Here is an 18,278-nt window from a genome sequence, read left to right as displayed (position 1 = left end):
GCTCCGCGCCGCGCCGCGCGCCGCCGCCTGCAAACGAAGCCGGCCGGCCGGAGCTGCCCATGGAGAAAGTGCCGGGCGAGATGGAGATCGAGCGCAGGGAGCGGAGCGAGGAGCTGTCCGAGGCGGAGAGGAAGGCGGTGCAGGCTACGTGGGCCCGGCTCTATGCCAACTGCGAGGACGTGGGGGTGGCCATCCTGGTGAGGTAGGTGTCGCCCGGGCCCCCGACCCGGAGGGAGGACAGCGGCCACTCGGGCAGGGGGGCTCTGCCTGGGTCCCGGCGCGCGTGCCACCCCCAGCTGCTGTTGGGGTCAGAGGGGGCAGCGCCCGGGGTGGGTGAAGCCTAGCTCAGTCTTCCGGGTCTGGGCAAGGGGCTCCCCAAGAACGGGCTCGGAACTCCACGACTTCCTCAGCACTGACCTCGCCAACAGCCACGCTTCACCCGCCCGCGGTAGGCACAGCCCTGCAAACAGGATCAGGACAGCTCCCGGTTTAAGAGAAGAAACTGAGGCTCAAGGGGGGCACAGAGGGCGCAGACCCCTCGCCCCAGCTCGGCCAGGGTCCTACCCACAGTGGTTTTCCGTAAGAAGAGCAGAGAATAGAGGTCAGAGGACTGGGTCTCGGGCTCCAGTTTTTCCAGCTGGCCCTTCTTGCCCTAGGGAGCCGGCGGGCGCAGAGCGGCCTCGCAGACACTCTGCTGACTTTGCTGGAGGGCGAGGGGGAGGTTCAGGCGCTGAGCCCCACGGAGACTGAGATGCCCCGCCGCCCGCAAGGGCTGTGTGCCTTGGGCTGGGGGTGTTCCAGCACCCCATGTCCCGAGGGCCCAGCCAGAGCAGAGTGGCCGCACACACCTGCGCCCTGTGCACCCCACTCCCCGACAGCAGCGTCCAGCGGGAGCCGCCCGCTGGCTGGAGCTTCCGACGTGGGTGCTATCTCCCACACGTCAGTCCCTGGGGTGCAGGCAGAGAGGCCCGGACCCCCGTCCTCGGCAGAGAGAAGCAGTCGAGTCTGGGACAGAGCAGGGCAGCTGTCGTATTTGAAGATGGGGCGAAACCTCGCTCCTGCACAGCCCGAGTGCACCCCGCAAGCCGAGGCTCCCCCTTCTCCCCCACACTTTCTCCCTCTGCCTCCTCTGAGCTGGGACCTGCCCAACTCAGATTGATATGCCGTGATTCCAACTCAGGAACAGATTTCAGAGGAAAAAGAGCAAGAAACACTTTTGAGGAGTTAGCGGAGGCTCTTGGAGGAGGGAGGCGGCTCCCTGGCCCAGAGGCACAGCTGGGGGTGGCGGGAGCTAAGCAGGGCTTTCAGATCAGAGCCGTCAAACACCGGGAGACGCCCCGTGTGGGGCGCCCACTCGCACTGGGGCAGTGGAGTCACGCTGCTCCGGGCTGCCCCCGGCCGCCCTCAGCATGGGTCGCACCCGCCACCAGGCGCCCGGTCAGGGAAGGGAGGCCCAGGGCGCAGGCCTGGGAGAATGTCTGTCCCCACCTCTGACTGGCCAGGGAGCACACAGAAAATGGGCCCAAGCTCCTGCCCCAAGGCAGCGTCCCGGGAGGGGGCAACTGGGGAGTGGACATCGGAGCAGAGCCGTTTCCGGTCAGCCTGGGCTCTTGGCAAGACTGCCTCTCCGGCCCTCTCGTCCGATTCCTGATTCTAGAGGGGCTGGGCTGGGCTGGGCTGGGTGGTCACCGAGAGAGACGCCCACAGTGAATCCGGGGAGGCCCGAGGAGGTGCTGGTTCTGGTCTGCCGAGGCCCCAGCACACCTCCCCAGACCCCCGGTGCCGGCAGGAGCCCAGCCCAGCACGGGCAGCCTGGCCCAGTCCTGGCTCGGGGCCCGTGGCCAGCCCAAGTCCCCAGTCCCGCCGGCTTTCCTGGCCATTTCCCCCTACTTCTACTGTCTGCTCCAGGGCTGCGGGGGTGCAGGAGGGCTGAGGGGGGATCCCCTTGGTGGGTGAGTGGCCAGGACCCGGACTGTCGGCAAGAGGAGACGGAGAGGAAGGGAGCCCGGGGGGGGGGGGGAGGGTGCACCAGAGACAGAGTGGGGAGCAGAACAGGCAGATCAACGAAGTACACTGCTGAGGGGGCCGGGGGGGGGGGGGGCAGGACCATTAGTAGGTGTCCCAGATGCCCGCAGGCCCCCCTAGGTCCCCACAACCCTGAGACCACGGCACACATCCTTCGGGACAAATCTGATTCCAGCCAGGGACACCAGGCCCTGACCCCCCCGCCCCCCCCACCCTCTCACCTTCACCTTCACCTGCCTGGCCCCCACCCCGGGAGTTCACAGCCAGGGTGGTAAGAGCAGCCTGCTGGGGAGGGGGGCCAAGGGGAACACCCAGGCTGGAGGGAGGCTCCCTCCCTGCCGGAACTCCAACGCCTTCCCTCACACTCAGACAGGCCTATTTCAGGCTCCCCTGGAAGCCCAGATGCCTCTGGGCGTGAGGACTCCCCAAGGCTGCGGAGGCTGCTGCCCAGCACAGGCCCTGTGGAGGGCAGGAGTCAGGGGGCCCAGACCCTGGCCCAGCGGGGGGCCTCGCCCCAGGGACTGTCCTTCGTGGGAGCTGGGGCAGGAGGCTCATCTGGGTCCCAGCCCACCCCGTTCCCCACCCCGAAAAGTAGGTTCAGGGGCGCTGGAAGCTGCCCGGCAGGCCCACTGGGGCCAGTACCCGCAGCTCTCCTCTAGACAGTGGGGATGCAGCCGCCTGGGCCAGGCCAGGGGCGGGCGAGTGGGCCCAGGGAGCGCTCCCGCCCGGCCTTGTGGGCGAGCTCCCGGTCAGGCGCGGGCCAGGCACCGGGGCCCAGGCAGGGCAGGCAGTGGGATCACCGCCTTCCCGGTGCGCTGCTCCGACCGACCGGGGCTGCCGGCCGAGCCCAGCCGGCTTGCTCACGTCTGTCTGCCTGGAAGTGCTTCTCCAGAAAATCCCAGTGTGTTTTCGGACTCTGCTCATTCGTCTGCTCCTGCATACCTGTGAAGTTGGGGGAGAGGGGTCCTTGCACTTTCGCAGACAGGGACCTGTGCAGGGGTTCGCCCCAGGCCGGAGGGGCTTCCCGGGGCCTCTCTCGGTCCCCTGGCAGCCAGGTCCGCGCCCCCACCCCCAGCCGCAGCTTCCTCACCTGCAGGCTCGCCTGGAACAGATGTTCCTTCTGCATCCGCCCCACGTCCGGAATCCTGGGCTCGCCCGGCCCCGGCCCCGGCCCAGGGCTGGCCCATCTTTGGCTCTCTTACATGGAGAGGGGTACCCCAGAGGTGGGCACAGCTCAGCACGTCTGAGCCTGTACACGTCGGTCACAGCTGACGGCCGCCGCGCACACACCGCATGTGATGTCCAGCCTGGCTGCGAGGGAGCAGCCACGGTGGTCAGTGTGACCCCGCAGACGCGGTCCTGGGCTAGGAGCGGGTCAGGGGCCAGTGAGCAGCCTCTGGCCCCAGGGGTCGCAGCCAGAGGGCAGACAGGGGGCAGTGAAGGTGGCAGGCAGCCGGCTTCGGCACAGCGGGGCCCGGGCGCGGCAGGGCTGGCCAGGCGCGGAGGCTCCCCTGGCCCAGAGGGAAGGCCGCAGGCCAGCAGAAGGAAGCCGGTGGGCTGGGCCGGAGATGGCAGGAACATGGGGGCCGACACAGGGAAGACTGTGGCCCCAGGGGAAGCAGCTGACTGCTGAGAGACACCAGGGAGCCACTGAGTGTTGTTGAGCATGGCAGCGGCTATTGCTCAGTGCCGGTGCCGGTGCCGGTGCCGCTTGGAGGAAGGAGGCTGGAGACGGGACCTGCCCCCTGCTGGGCCAGACAGCAGCCGGGAGAGGTGGCTCCAGGACCCCGGGCCTGGCTGTCTCTAACTGGACCAGCCGGACAACCTCGCTGCAGAGTGAGGAGGGCGGGACAGGCCGGCAGAGGGCGGACGGCCCGAGGGGACCGAGGCGCGGGTCCCTCCACGGCTCAGTGGCCAGGCCTGCATGTTTGCAGGACGCTGGCTGGGTCACGATGGACACTGGCCGCAGAAGCAGCGCCCGCCCCCAGCACAGCCTGCGGCGCTGAGACTCACAGCAGTTTCGTATTTCATCTTTGCAAACAAGCACAGGCAGCAGCTGGGGCCACTGAGGTCCAGTGGCGGGGGCGCGGGGCTTGGGGGAGAGGCAGGAGGCAGAGAAGGCCGAGGCTGGGGTCACAGAGCTGCCAGCCCAGCGGCTGGGCAGACTGGTGGGGGTGCCCCGAAGCAGCGGGGCCAGAGGGACAGCCAGCCGGGCTGAGAGCAGCACTGCCTGAGGGGTGCGCCCGCCTCTCGGTGTCTGGGCCCTTTGGGGTGCAGCCCTAGACGCCCGCTTCAGCGCCCCCTCTCCCGCAGGTTCTTCGTGAACTTCCCGTCTGCCAAGCAGTACTTCAGCCAGTTCAAGCACATGGAGGAGCCCCTGGAAATGGAGAGGAGCCCCCAGCTGCGGAAGCATGCCTGCAGGGTCATGGGCGCCCTCAACACGGTGGTGGAGAATCTGCACGACCCCGAGAAGGTCTCCTCTGTGCTGGCGCTGGTGGGCAAGGCCCACGCCCTCAAGCACAAGGTGGAGCCCGTGTACTTCAAGGTGTGTCATCACCTGGGGTGCGCCCCCGCCCACCACTGCTCCCCGGAGCCCCCAGGACCCACTTGCTACAGCAGCCACCTGCAGCAGCCTGTGCCTCTGGGAGGCCCCAGGCCGCAGAGGGGACCTGGGCCTGGCCTGACGGGGAGGGCGCGAGGAGGGCTGGGACCCACGGTATCCAAGCCCCAAAGTGGAGGGCTGCTGTGTCCCCAGGCCTCTGGGTAGGAGGGGTGCTGGGGGCTGCTGGGGCAAGGTGCCCGGTGTTTACTCCCCGCCTCCCGTCACCCCCAGATCCTCTCCGGGGTCATTCTGGAGGTGATCGCTGAGGAATGTGCCAGCGACTTCCCGCCTGAGACGCAGAGAGCCTGGGCCAAGCTGCGCGGCCTCATCTACAGCCACGTGACCGCGGCCTACAAGGAAGTGGGCTGGGTACAGCAGGTCCCCAACGCCGCCACGTGAGGAGGGCAGAGGGAGCCGGGCAGCCCGCCGTCCTCCCCGACCCCCTCCCTCGCTCTGTCGGGCTGGGCGGAGCCCAGGGGGCCGGGGGGACACCGAGGGGCGGCGTGTGGGGCTTAGGGATGGCACCACCAGAAGGGGTCTCCAGCCAGGGCCCCTGTTGCTTTCTGAGTGGCACCCAGCGCTCCTCACCCCAAGACAGCTCCCAGGCAGAGCTGGTCCCGCTCGGGGCAGCCCTGGGCAAGCCCAGCCGCTCCCGCCGCGTGCCAACCACGTGGATGATTTTTCCTCCCTCCTGCCTTCGGCCTCCCCTGGGACCGGGGCCAGGGTCCCCTGAGGACAAGGACACTTGCCCGGGTGGAGGGGGACCCCACGGGGCTGCCTGCTCCCCGCCGCCCCAGCAGCTGGGGCTGTTTGCGCTGGCTGACCCCAGAAGCTGGGGTCCAGGTTCTGGGCGGAGGTCTCCAGGGACGACTCGAGGAGGGTGGTCAGCGCCGTGACCACGGCCGACGCGGGCGGGGCTGCCCAGGGGTGGCGGCTGGGAACACGCTGGCCTCGTGGGCCCCGAGCTTGGCTCCGGGAGCTCGTGGAGGGCGGAGGCCGGCTGGAGGAGGAAGGCCAGAGAGCGGCGGAGGCGGGAAGGGAGCGGGGTCAGCCAGCGGCCTGGACACGCGCTGTGGGAAACATCCCGGCAGTTTCCCATGGAGAGGGCGGCGGCTCTCCCTGGACGCCGAGCTGGCCGCGGCGGGCCTCCTGCTCGCAGGCTTCCCGGCCCCGCTCTGCGGAGGGCCCACAGCGGCCTTGGGAGGCCAGGCCTGACCTTCCGCCCGGGCCCCTCCCCCGCGTGGACGCCACCCAGAGAACAGAGCGAGTCCTGGGGAGGCTGCGGGGGCGGCCACTCCAGATGCGCACAGCTGGCCCTGCCTGCCCCGGCCAGCCGGCGGATGGGGGCGGCAGGAGACTGCCATGGCCCGCCTGGGCTGGCAGCGCCCACGGCTGCGGGACGCCCCAGGGAGGTGGGCGGGAGGGGAGGGCTTGCCCTTCCACGCCTCCCCCGGAAGCTCTGCTGCCAGCGATGAGCCCTGCGCGGCAGGAGCCAGACCTGCCCTCCGCAGAAGGGGGCGAGGGGGGCAGGGGAGCGGGTCTGTGCCAGCCCGTGAATCATACACCCTGGGGCGGCATTTCCCGACACCGGGCCCCGTCCCTTCCCCACTCTTGCCCCAACGGGGCCCTGGGGACTTCCATCTGGCCAAAGCTCAAACACAACCGCGGGCGGGCACATCTGCTCCTGTGGGCGCGGAGCGGGGTACCCAGGGCCAAGACCCTGCCCCCCGCCCCGCCTGTGGGCGCCTCCAGCTGTGCAGCCTGGGGCTCGTCCCCTCTCGCCTCTGCGCTGCCTCCCCCCACTTCCCAAGACCGGGGTGGCCCCCCAGAAGGCCCATCTCCTGGGCCAGGGCCTGCAGACACAGCCGCCTGCCAGATGGGCTCGAGAGCAGGAGGCCTCGAGCAGTTCTAGAAGCTTCCTTCCAAGTCCTCTTATCAGAGAAGCGCAGTGGGCCAGGCGCCGCAGTTGACGGAGTGTCTGCTTCAGGGCGTGCGCGCATTTTTGTGGGTGGGGGCGTGGGATTGTTGGAGAGCATGGGGAGCATCCAAGGGGCCGAGTGCCTGTGGGTGCTCAGAGGCGCCCCCCAGAGCAGGCTCGAGCCTCAGGAGTCCCCAGCTGGTGGAGCTCACGGCTGACTGGCCCTCACAGTTGATCCAGAAAGACCAGCAGGCAGCTGACTCTCCCAAGGCCCCCCGCGGTTTCCTCCCAGAAGGGGACAGAACCAGCCCAGTGGGCTGCCCACCACGGCCATCCGCAGGCTCCGAGAGGCCCCCCGCCGTGACCCCCAGCCCCACCCCTCTGCCCCCCGGGGCCCCCACCCCTCGTAACCGGTCCTGTCCTCTCCTGTCGTCCACAGCCCGCCGGCCACGCTGCCTTCTTCGGGGCCGTAGGACCCCCTTTCTCCTCCCCCACCCCTGGCACCTTGAGCAGAAGGCCGAATTCTGAAGACTCCATCCGGGTGCCCAGGACGCTGGAGGAAGCCCCGACTCGTCTGCTGAGAAAGCGGGGGCCCCGCTGCGGCCACAGCCCTGGGGAGCCCCGCTGGATGCTGTCTCGCTGGGCGGCCTGGGTGGGGGCCCTTCCTCCCTGAAGGGCCGGGGCCACTCTTCTTAGCTTTTCTACTCACTGTTAGAGACCTAGCTGAGCGGCTGAGGACGGCGGCGTGGGGTCCGGCAGCAATCAGCCCGCCCTGTTTGCAGCTGCCGGCCAGCATGCGGGCCCGCACCACCCTCTAGAGTTCCCCGCACTTAGGTACTTACAGGTATATCCTCTCTGCGGCCTCTATACAAACACATGTATTCCAGACGCATCTGTAACGTGTATCTGCGGGGCCAGGAGGCCTCTGGGGGAGGGGCAGGGAGGGTCCTGGTCACGCTCCGGCAGACCACACAATGTTCTGGCAGGCGGGGACCCACGTCTGCAGAGGGGACCCGGGTCTCCGTGGCAGGGTTGGGGTGGCCCTGCTTGTCGGCAGCCAGCCCGCTCTCCGAACAGCTCCTCACACCCTTGCTTCCCACTTCCGGGCCAAAGGACTTGGCAGCCCTCGCCTCTGCCCCCCACAGAGGCTGTGGCTCCCCGACTTGCCTGAAGTGGGCGAGGGCAGGCGGGAGCCCGGAGTTCCGGATGGGATGACTAGCGGGGCCCGGACACAAACCCCGTCTGCAGCTGAGACAGCCCAGGTGGGTGGGGGCCCAGCTCCCCCCAGGGCCGTCTCCTCCTGGGGGTCCCTCCTGGGGGTCCCTCCTGGGGGTCTGAGGACCGAGCCCCTCCTAGGCCCTCCCAGCTGTGGGTGACGGTCGGTTGGTCGGTCCTGGCCATCGCCTGGCTCAGCATTTCGGGGGGCCCCTCCCCCGCGTGCACCTTGGTCACGTGTGTCGCCCCCAGGGTGTGTTGCTGCTGTGGTTGCTGTGCCGTGTCCCGTCCTGTCCCCTCCGTGCCGCTGTCCGTGACCGCCTGTCCCCCGCTGTAGTTTCTGGTGTCTGTGGCCAGACCATTAAACAAACTTGTCCCCTGCGTCTGCGTGCTCTCCCCGCCCCGCCGCGTCTCCCCAGCTCGGGCCCCCGGGGGGGTCTCTGCCGGGGCAGGCCCTGGCCCCTCGGCCGGGTCTGTTAAGGAGCACAGGGCAGACTAGAAGCTGGACGTGGGGCATGGCGGGAAGGGTGTCTGCTTAGGGAGACACAGAGAGGCTTTTTATGTTCTGGAGACCAGCAGGGGCAGGGCCAATGAGCGACCTGCCCCGAGCAGCGGGCAGGCAGGAGCCCGCTGCCCAGTTGAAATCCAGAAGCTTTTCATCTTTTGTTCTGAGCTCTCCTCCCAGGCCAGGTTAGGGCAAGTAGCAGCAATCAAGGGACTGACTTTCAGGGAGAGTCCCCGCTGGCTGGGAACTCGAGGGAGTGTGGGCTGGACTTCAGCCCCGGGCACCCCGACAGCTGAGTGCCCGGGAGGTGGCTCTTCATACCCGCCAGCCTGTGACCCTCAGGGACCCTGGCTCCCAGCCCCCTCTGAGCTCCCACCCCCAGTCCCAGCCCTGGCTGAGACTGCCCCGCCCCCACCCTGCATGGAGACAGCAGCCTGCAGCATCAACTCCCCAGGAGGGACCAGGAGGTCACCACCCCCAGTGGGCTGCAGGAGAAGCAGGAAGCAGCCTCGGCCCCCCGGGAGGGCTCCGGGCTGCCTGGGAAGATTCGGCTGACTTGCAGGGCAAGTCTGGTCTCCTAGACCGTGAACTTGAACACAGGCCGCGTCTTCATCTCCTGGGCCTGTACAGCAGTCACTCAGCAGACATCCAGAGAACAGATCAACCCCACTCTTGGAAAGCAGAGCCAAGAGGGGCCGTGGGGGGCTTCGGAGCAGAGGACAGGGCGGGCCAGGCCCTCCCGGGGAGGCAGCGCTCAGGGCAGCCGGCTCCAGAGGGGCCGTCTGCTGGTGCTGTGTGACCTCGGGCAGGTCACGCAGCCTCTCTGAGCCGAGGCCACCTTTTATTTAAAATAGGAGTAAACGTGAGGCTGGCAGCAGGTCCGTTCCGGGGAGGCAGGCCACAGCAGTGGCACGTGGGGACCCGCTGGACAGGCTGCCCGGCAGAAGAAGGGGGGGCGGGGGAGGGAGTGGCAGAGGCGCCTGGGCCAGGAAGGAAAGAGAAAGGGAAACCTGGAGGCAGACGGCAGAAGAGGGAGGCGGATGCAGCCAGGTGGGGGCCCTGGCACCCCGGAGGCCCCTGAGGCCAGGAGCCAGAGGGGCAGGCGGGGCTGGCTTGTGGGGGCTGGGAGAGGAGAGGGCACCGGTGGCAGGCAGGCGGGGAGCACTGGAAGGCCACACCCCGCCTTCACTCGCTGGCTGCTGAGAGGGGTGAAGGAACTATGTGGGAGCTGGCCAAAATTGGGGTTGACCTAGAACGTGGCCCTTGAGAAACTCCCCACCCCGAGACAGAGAACACGGCATTCAGAGGTCCGCCCCAGGTCTGGGTGAGGGATACTGCCTGGGTGGGGAGCAGGGGGTGCGGTCCCACCCACTGGGGACACTCGGCGGCCCCGGCCCCGTGGGCTGTAAGCTGGTGCCGGAGGTCGGGGGGTTTGTTCTGTTCCCAAAACAAAGAAGAGCCTTGTGGCCAGAGGAGATGAGCAACCGGGTCAGCCCCCCTGGCGTTCCCACGGGGCGACGGGGTCAGGAATGTGGGGAGCGTGGGGAGCCTTCCCGGCAGGGCGGCCCGGCCGCGCGGCCCTCAGCGCCCCCTGCTGGCAGCAGCGGACACCTCGCCCCGCCCCGCGCCACCTGCCTCCTCCCCGGGAGGTAGCGCCCCGGGAAACTGTGCCCCTAACGTGATTTTAGACCATTTCCCCCTCCTCTGTTAAATGCTCCTGGGGGACACAGCATCACAGAGGTCAGGCAGCAAGCAGTAGTCTCTTCGTTTCACTTTTTAATGTTTTGGTCCATCGTGGATGTTTTTATTTTAATAAAATGTCATGTTTAACACCACTTCCCTTGGTTACTGCCCCCTTGAATGCTGTATCCCAGGCAAGTGCCCCGCTGACCTCACCGTAGCCCCAACTCAAAAAGACGCATCATTTAAAAAAAATTATTTACGTAGGCATGCAAGCACCAGGGCACAGGCCAAAGGTGTGGGGAGGGGTGACAGGACACCCCTGAGACAGAGTGGGGGGCAGAACAGGCGGATCGACTGAGACACACTGCTGGGGGAGCAGTGGGGGCAGGAGGGGCCTGCTGCGTCCTGGGGGTCTCCGGCAGCTGGATAGCGCTGTGCCCCCCAACAGTCATTCTCCACCTCAGGAAACCATCCACACCTGCCAGGTGATGGGCTTCCTGGGGCTTTATCGCGAGACCAGTTTGGGTTTTGGCAGCCCTGCAGGGTGGGAGACTTTGGGTCCCAAGTGTTCGGTGGCAGGCAGACCCCCCTCACCCCCAGACTGACAAGGGGGACCGAATGCTCAGGTCATGCTTAGAAATCAGGACGTCAGGCTCTGGGGATCCTGAGAAACCATATAGAACAGCCACGCTGGAAGGGGGGCCCGGGTGCTGCTGCCTGGGGCCTGGACATTGGAGGGGGCAGCTGCACCCCACGGCAGCGGCTCCTCAGCCTGGCGCCGCCCTCCGCTCCGCCCACGCCTGTGTGACAGCTGCCAGGGTCCTTCCGTTGCCACACGGTTACCGCCCTGGTGAGGGGCCGCCCTGGTGAGGGGCCACCCTGGTGAGGGGCCACCCTGTCCCCTGCCGGGACCTTGCCCTATAGCACCCCAACGAACCCCAGGCTTGGGAGGAAGCAGCAGACTCAGGACTGAAGTTGGTCTGACACGACTTCTTGGTAGAGTGGCTGTGGGGGTGAAATTGGGGAGACGCGAGGAAGCCCCCAAGATGTCTCGGCAAGTGGGTGGGAATCTCAGGAAGGAACAGGCTTGGCCCCTGGACTATGGAGTCCACATTGTCCAGGGGAACAAGGCGTCCAGAGGTGTCTGGGTGCTGCCCCCAGGTCCAGGGATGCCGGCTTGTCACCGGGGCCTGAAGCACAAGGCTGTTAGAGACGGCGCCCCTGGAGGGGGGCTGGAGGGGGGCTGGAGGGGGCAGAGAGAGCCAAGTACAGTGGGTGGGGACTGGCAGGAATACAGGGCACAGGAGTGCCCCACGCACTCAGCCCTGGGGTTCCAGCCTTCCCAGGCCTTCAGTGACCCCAGGTCCGTCCCTGCCTCCCAGGCCGGCTGCCGGGCCTCCGCGGGGCGAGGGGCCTCAGCAGCGGCTCGGACGAGAGTTCACAGGCTCCACAGGAGACCGAGACCCACTCGGTGCGGGTTCAGCCGGGTTGGGCGCAGGTTCGGCTCTGGGCAGCGGCGGGGCCGGGGGGAGGGGGAGGCCTGGGAGACCCACAGCAGGGCTGAGCTGCAAGTGGCCCCGTCAGCGTCCAGCGGCAGCTGCTGTCTGCAGTGTCCCTGTGCTGTGCTGGGGTGTCCGGCGGCTCCGGAGCGTCTCCCGTGGCGGCTCCTGCTGCCCGAGGGGGACCCGGCCGTGGCCTGGCCGCTGCCTGGCCGCCGTGGCGGGAAGGCCGCAGCGGGGAGGCTTTGCGTTGGGCACAGCTGGGTGAGGGAGACGGTCATTTGTGGCCTTGGCGGCTGTTGGGCTCCTGGTTTGTTTAAAAAAACAAACAAACAAACAAAAAAACCCTGTTATTGCTGTCCACTGAAGCTGGGTGGTCCTGCAACAGCGGTCAAGGGCGCTGGACCGGCACTCCTCGGCCAGCAGACGTTGGGCGCTTCTCGGCCAGTTCTGGCGCCCCCTGCCCGGTGTCAGGAGATGGCTAGCCGGAGTGTGGGAAGCAGCAGCCCGCCTGGGCCCCAGCCCGTGACCCTGAGATCAGGCTGATGGAGCCGGGGGGAGCTGTGAGGGGAACTTCCCAGAGGCCTGGCCAGCTGGGCCCACAGCGGCAGTGTCCAGAGCTGTGAGGACAGAGAAGCAGAGGGGGGAGGAGGGGTGTCCAGCTGGGGCCGGCCTGCAGGAGGGGAAGGTGCCTGGGGGGGGAGTGGGGGGCAGAGTCTGCTGAGGAAATCTCCAGGAGAGGGGTGGCCTCAGGGGACTTGCGGGGCGGGGGAGGGAACCTGGGGCCCTTCTCCATGAAGAGTGACTCAAGGTCATTACCTGAGAGCTGTGGGCGGGGTGCAGGGGGCTGAGGAGAGGAGACCCTGAGACCGTCTCAGGACAGGGAGAAGCGACTCTGGCGGGGAAAGGGAAGATGGGGAGAGCAGGTGGGACCCCCGGAGGTGACCCGGGTCCTGCTAGGGCCTAAACACGTTTCCTACTAAATCGAGACCCTTCTCTGTGTTGGCGTCAGCGAGACTCCTGTGCTCGCAGGAAACCTCCCTGGGAAAAGGAAGTTTGAGGTCACCCAGGGACGATCACAGCTGACTCGGTGGCGACACCTGGCTACAGACTTGCCTCTTCTTCCTTTTTTATGTTGCCCCAGTCGCCTGCCATGATCAGACACTCCTTGTGCAGCTAGAAAGCCGCTGTTTTTAGACAGCGTATTAAATGTAAGTGTTTAAGGCATAAGAAAGGGCCCAGGAGGTCAGGTGAGGGGGTAGAAGACCGGCAGCTTCTTTTTTAAATTTCTGAATCCCAGTTACAACTTTTTCTTTTTTAAAATCAGCTGTTGGACTCTCTTTTTCTTTTTTTAAGATTTATTTTTTTGTGCATACAGAACTGGGGTACAGGCCAGAGGCTCAGGAGTGGCGAGAGGCTTCACCAGAGACAGAGTGGGGAGCAGAACAGGCAGAACAACGAAGTCCACTGCTGAGGGGAGCAGCGGGCGGTCAGGAGAGGTCTGCTACGCCATGTGGTCACCTCCAGGGCAGGGGGGGATCGAACTCACGCGGAAGTGGCTTTAGCTTCTCAGTGCTGCGCTTTAACCCGCTGAGCCACCAGGCAGGGCCACAACTTTTATTTTTGCATAACAAGATTGAGGTTCCTCTCAGGGGGGTTTGATCATTTGCTACAGAGGCACTCAGAGCTCAGAGAAACATTGTTCTTACTTTGTATTTGTTATAAAGGACATTTTAAAGGCTACAGCTGAACAGCCAGATCTGGGGGCGATGGAAGGTTGACCCCTGGCTTTGCTGTGGTACCAAATGAACGGCCACTCCCCACCCGCAGCTGCCCACGACTCTAACGCGGGGGACCATGGTCTGCTGGTCTAAGAAGCAGGGAGAAGGTATTATCCAATGGACTGAAAAGAAACCTTTCCCTCCGTCTGCGGTCGTTTTTGATATGTGCTGCTTTTATTTCCTGTTAAATGAAATGCGTTAATGTCATTTCCTTCCAAGCACAACGCTAAATGGCTTGCAGGGGTTTTACTGGTGGTCTTCGCAGAGTGCACGCCAGCTTGCACAGGCTGAGCGAAGAGCGCTGGTGCAGCTCACCGGCCCCAGCGTCCTGCTCACAGCGTGGTCTTTTGTGGGGTGTGTGTGTCACACCCTGGGTCCTTCCCACGGGAACAGCAACAGGTTGCTCTGAACGATGCAACTGGCTTTATTTCTCTTCTCTTTTTTCTTTTAAAGATGTATTTATTTACACTTAGAAGAACTGGGGTGTAGGCCAGAGGTGTGGATGTGTGTGAGAGAGGACACCCCAGAGACAGTGGGGAACAGAACAGACGGATCTACTGGAACCCCCTGCTGAGGGGGCAGCGGGGAGACAGGGGAGGTCTGCCGCGCCCTGGGGTCCCCCCTGGCCGGGGATGAACTCCTGCTGCAGGGGCTGCGGACGGCTTCACAGTGCTGAGACCCAACCCCTGTGCCACGGGGAGCCCCTTTCTCTTTTTGTTTATTATTTCTATGGATTCATTCATCTACTGAAAGAGATTCGGGCCGCCTCAGAGTCCCAGCTATTGTCAGAAACACCTCTGCGAATATTGTGGAAGAGATGGGGTTTTGTCGATGCCCAGTTTTACCTGTTATCTTTATACCGAGTGGAGCCAGCTCTCAAACGCCAGCAGAAGAGCGCTTCCGGGCTCCCATGCGGAAGCACCCCACTCGCCCCACGGCATAACTGGGCCTCTTTGTTCACTCTGAGATGTGGCTCCTGGGTCAGCTGCAGCTGCCGGAACACTTTGCTCGCTTGACCTTTGTCCGAGCGCCTTTTGTGGAGCAGAACTTTGCAGCTTTTATGTTATCAACCTGTTGATCTTTTCTGCTTTATGGTTCCAGGTGGGGCTCCCAGGGAGGCCTCGCCAGGCGAAATGCCTGATGTCCGCCGCCAACGCTGGCGAGCAGGGTACCCTGAGTATTTGCCGTGTAAGTCAGCGTCCCAGGGTGGGTGAGAGGCACAGGCAGTGATGTGGGGTCTGCGGGCAAGCCAGGTGGATGAGTGGGGGTGACATGGGCTCAGGATTACAAGGTCCTCTTCCAAGGGCCAGTGGGATAACCAAGTCTTGGCCAAGACCAGGGTGACCGGGAGGAGGTCTGATAAAGGGTGAGAACAGAATGTGCAAGATTTCAAGGCTGCTGTGGGGGAGGGCAGGGCCTCAGGAGGAGACTGAACTGAGAAGTATCCCTGCCCCCCAGGAGGCTGACCATGTCAGTCTGGACTCTGGACACCCAATTCCCCAGGGTGCCTTAGGTTTTTGGCACATGAGCCCCAAGACTCAGCTCCTGGCCTTCCAGCCTCAGCCTTCCCGGCGTGTCTGGTGAGCCGGCAGGTGTCTGGTGAGCAGGCGGCTTCGCGCGTTCCCTGGCGCAGTACCACTGGTGGACACAAGGTGGCGGTGCTGCATCGCCCGTACCTACCGCCCCAGTCCAAGGAGCTGTTTATTCACCGGGTCTTGGGAGACCCCTCTAAGGTCCTCTACCCAAACCCTCTTCCCTGACTGCACCCTCCACAACCTAAGTGATGGGAGGTAACTCCAGAGCATAAGTGGAGAGGATATCTACCGTCCTGTGTTGGCCAAAAGAGGGGGTGCTCCATCTTCTCCCCGAGTCAGGCTGTCCTATGCACAGCCAGGCCCTCCCGAAGTTGGTGAGGGCTGCCAGGAGTGCCAGAAGAGCCCCCAGGGCTGCTCCCCCCCACCCCGACTGTGTGGCTTTGACAGTCCTCAACTTCTCTGAGCCTTGACGAGAAAGGCAGCATCCCTTTGACCAGAGCGTCATCTGGGCAACTGCGTGCTACAAACATTTAGATCTCGGTTAGCAGAGTAGGCCAGTGCTGTTCTCCCTTGGGCAGACACAGGGCCAGCTTTCTGAGTTTGCTGACTTGACTTTCCGGTTTCTTTGCCCCTTGCTCCAAAGGTCATGACTGAGTGTCACAAGGAAGTCTCAGAATTGCTCAGACGTGAAAGAAACTTCTGATGTGTTGAGGAACTGGTTGGTGGTGATCCCCGTCCCGCCTTCCTGCAAAGCAGGCTTACACATGGACAGAAGTGTCCCATTTTAAAGCTACCAGCCAGCATGTGGTCTGTTATTCACCACAGCCTGTTTCCTCTGTAAGCCTGGCCCTGCCTGCCTTGCAGGACGGCTGTGGAGATTAAAAACATAGTCAAAGAGGGCTGGGGCCTCCCTGGTGGCACAGGGTTTAAGAAGCGGCCCTTGGACCTGTCCGCAGCCCCTGCAGCACGAGTTCCATCCCCGCCAGGGAGACCCCCAGGGCGCAGCAGACCGCTCCTGTCTCCCCGCTGCTCCCCACAGCAGTGGGTTTCAGTCAGTCTGCCTGTTCTGCTCCCCACTCTGTCTCTGGTGAATCCTCTCACCTCCACTTCTCTGGCCTGTACCCCAGCTCTTAGGCGCATAAATAAATAAATCTTAAAAAAAAATCAGTAGCAAAAGAGCAGATTACAATTTCCCAGTTTGAACAAGTCCTGATTGCTTACAGGATAAAATACGAACACCTCATCTGGGCCCATCAGTGTCTCCCACCTCCACTGCCCTGTAGGCCTGTCACCCACACAGGACAGGAGCTTCCGACACCACAAGTTCCTGGCGCCTGGGCCTTCAGTTTTCTTCATCCCCCCGAGGACTCCCTCAGCCTTCCTACCTGCTAAGACCCTCCAACACCTTGAGAACCATCTTAAACAAAGGCCATTGGTTTCTGTCAGTTACATGTGATGCTGCCCATGGCGGGAAGAAGGCCAGGTCTGGGGCAGCTCCATAAAGCCGCTGCCCGGAAGCTCGGGGCTCTACTGCGTGTGTGGGTGTGCTCTCTAAATGCAGGTGAATGCAATTGTGCTTCGCTTGCACCTGGCTCTCTGAGTGCGTCTTGGGTGGTTTCCATGCCGGACAGCCTGGCTCCCTGCTTTGCACAGCGGATGACATCACCAAATTATACCCCTGGCCTGGTGAACACCTTCGCCCCGGGGGGGGGGGCTGTGCCAGGGCAGTGATAAGCACCCCCCACCCCCTGATGGGCAGAGTGCCATGTCTCTGTGGGACAAACCCCTCGCAAGACCTCCACTTCCACCCTACCCGGCCTCCTACAGTCTTCCCTGCCCTCGGGGGCAATGACGCGATCGGGTGCCCGAGTCTGCCAGTGTAGCGGGGCGTGGCAGGGCTGGACACCAGCTGCTCGGCCCACAGGCTCATGGCCCATGCAGAGAGGGCAGTGCAGCCGCTTCCGGAGTGGCCCAGAGCTGCTGTTCCAGCTCCCTGGGACTGGCCCCAAGGCTCTTCCACCCCAGGCCGGCACCTCTGGGGCACTGTCTCCCAGTGGGGTCTTGCTCTGCTTTGTGGCCTGGGAAGGTGCGTGCACAGTACCGGCTCTGCCCTTGCCTCTGGGGAGCGGCCCTCAGACTTGGGCCCCCACCCCAGAAGCCTCCCTCTGCATAATGTCCTGCAGAAGCCCGCCCCCTCTTTCCAGTCCTTAACCACCTACCCCCCTTCTGGACAGAGAAACATGGGGGTGCTCTGGAGCCCTGGAGGGGTCTTGAGTCTGGTCCCCACCACCCCGGCCTGAAGCCCAGCCAGACCTCCCCAAGAGGGATGGCAAGATGACAGTCACCAGGGCTGAAAAAGGAGCATCTGGACATTGGGGTTCCAGCCGGGGTCCGCTGGTGCCCTCCACTGGGGCTGCCACTCCCAGGACAGTGGGGTGAGCCCTCATCCTGCCTATGGGAGTGGGGGGTTCACGAATCTGCCCTCATAGGGCAGATGTGGCAGAGACCCCACCCTGACACCAGCTGTCAATGGAGGGGTCACTGCCCCCCACCTCCAGCCCAGGGGCGGGGAGCAGGGCTGGGGAGATGCTGCTGCCGCGGGGTGAAAGCCCGAACGCCCAGGCTCTCCTGCTGAAGGCGAGTAAGGCTGCTCAAAGTTAAGGAGGCCACGGGAGATATCATCTCTCGATAATATTGACGAGAGCTGCCGCTCACCAGTAACAGCAGCGCCAGGGGCTGCGAAGAGCGCCGGCAGCCCTGCGGATAACCACAGCCGCTGGCAGGTGCTTTCGGGGCGTCCCCAGCACCGCGGGGGTGGGGTGCCCGAGGGGCCCTGCTCTAGGAGCGCCAGCCCGCCGTGGCCAGCGGTCCCCGAGGCCCACCCGGCCGTCCTCCAGCCACCCCCCACTCCTCCCTCCGCGTGCGCTGCCCCCGAAGGGTTCCATGCCGTCGGCCAGAGGCCGCGCAGGGTTTCCCTGGCTCTGCCCTAAAGGAGACACCCACACTGCCCAGCACAGCCCGGCGGGCGCCGGCTCTCCCAGGGGCACGCACTCCGCACGCGGGGGCGGTCGCTGTCCACTCCGGGCTTAGAGCCGGCGGCTGGGGGCGGGTAAGGCTGAGCGAGATCCGGCGGCCAGCCGGGAACGAGCCGGGTCCGGAGCCGAGGCGTCAGCGGCGGAGACCCGGGAAGACTTCCCGGAGGCGGCCGGGAACCGCGTTCAGAGTAGTCGAGGAAAGGGTGAGTTGGACGCTCACGGGAACGCGCCCATTTGCCCGAGAATGCGGGCGCTGGAGGGAGGGGGGGAGGGGAGCCCTCGGGGGCGGGGGCGGGAGGGCGGCACTTCAGACCTACACTGCGCGCCTTGTCCTGGGAGGAGAGAGGAAGCCGGGAGAGAGAGGCGGCTCCGGAAGAGACCAGGTCGGGCGGAAAAGAGGGTAGTGCCCAGCGGGAACCACCCAACCCCAAGAACGGAAAGTGGAGGGGCGGCGGGATCCCACCCGGGCGCGGAGGACGC

General features: G+C 64.9%; 2 protein-coding genes across 3 annotated transcripts in view; both read left to right on the top strand.

Moving 5' to 3' along the window:
* Nucleotides 1-6: 6 nt before the first annotated feature.
* On the top strand, nucleotides 7-8,141 carry CYGB (cytoglobin). 2 transcript variants are annotated; one of them, XM_012733042.1, is made up of 4 exons: nucleotides 7-202; nucleotides 4,339-4,570; nucleotides 4,859-4,996; nucleotides 6,985-8,141. In XM_012733042.1, the coding sequence occupies exons 1-4, from the start codon at nucleotides 60-62 to the stop codon at nucleotides 7,216-7,218; spliced, it is 747 nt and encodes a 248-aa protein (XP_012588496.1). In that variant the 5' UTR covers nucleotides 7-59; the 3' UTR covers nucleotides 7,219-8,141. The 2 variants fall into 2 exon arrangements, with proteins under 2 accessions (XP_012588496.1, XP_004693575.1); XM_004693518.2 differs by having other exon boundaries at nucleotides 4,859-5,022; nucleotides 6,985-7,101.
* A 9,797-nt stretch (nucleotides 8,142-17,938) lies between these two features.
* Nucleotides 17,939-18,278, top strand: part of RHBDF2 (rhomboid 5 homolog 2 (Drosophila)) — a gene marked incomplete at its 3' end in the record, with an annotated part of 15,241 nt that continues 14,901 nt past the window's right edge. The window contains exon 1 of the mRNA XM_012733002.1: nucleotides 17,939-18,001. The remainder of the gene's footprint in view (nucleotides 18,002-18,278) is intronic.

This window comes from Condylura cristata, unplaced genomic scaffold, assembly GCF_000260355.1.
Source record: "Condylura cristata isolate star-nosed mole 26May11 unplaced genomic scaffold, ConCri1.0 scaffold00038, whole genome shotgun sequence".
NCBI classification, from domain to species: domain Eukaryota; kingdom Metazoa; phylum Chordata; class Mammalia; order Eulipotyphla; family Talpidae; genus Condylura; species Condylura cristata.
This window is presented reverse-complemented; position numbering and strand designations above follow the sequence as displayed.

What these genes read in the sequence shown, in the direction of transcription:
- CYGB (XM_012733042.1), top strand. Translation starts at nt 60, where the DNA reads ATGGAGAAAGTGCCGGGCGAGATGGAGATCGAGCGCAGGGAGCGGAGC. An exon ending in GGGGTGGCCATCCTGGTGAG is followed by an intron (nt 203 to 4,338) that starts GTAGGTGTCGCC and finishes CCTCTCCCGCAG; the next exon opens with GTTCTTCGTGAACTTCCCGT. An exon ending in TGGAGCCCGTGTACTTCAAG is followed by an intron (nt 4,571 to 4,858) that starts GTGTGTCATCAC and finishes CGTCACCCCCAG; the next exon opens with ATCCTCTCCGGGGTCATTCT.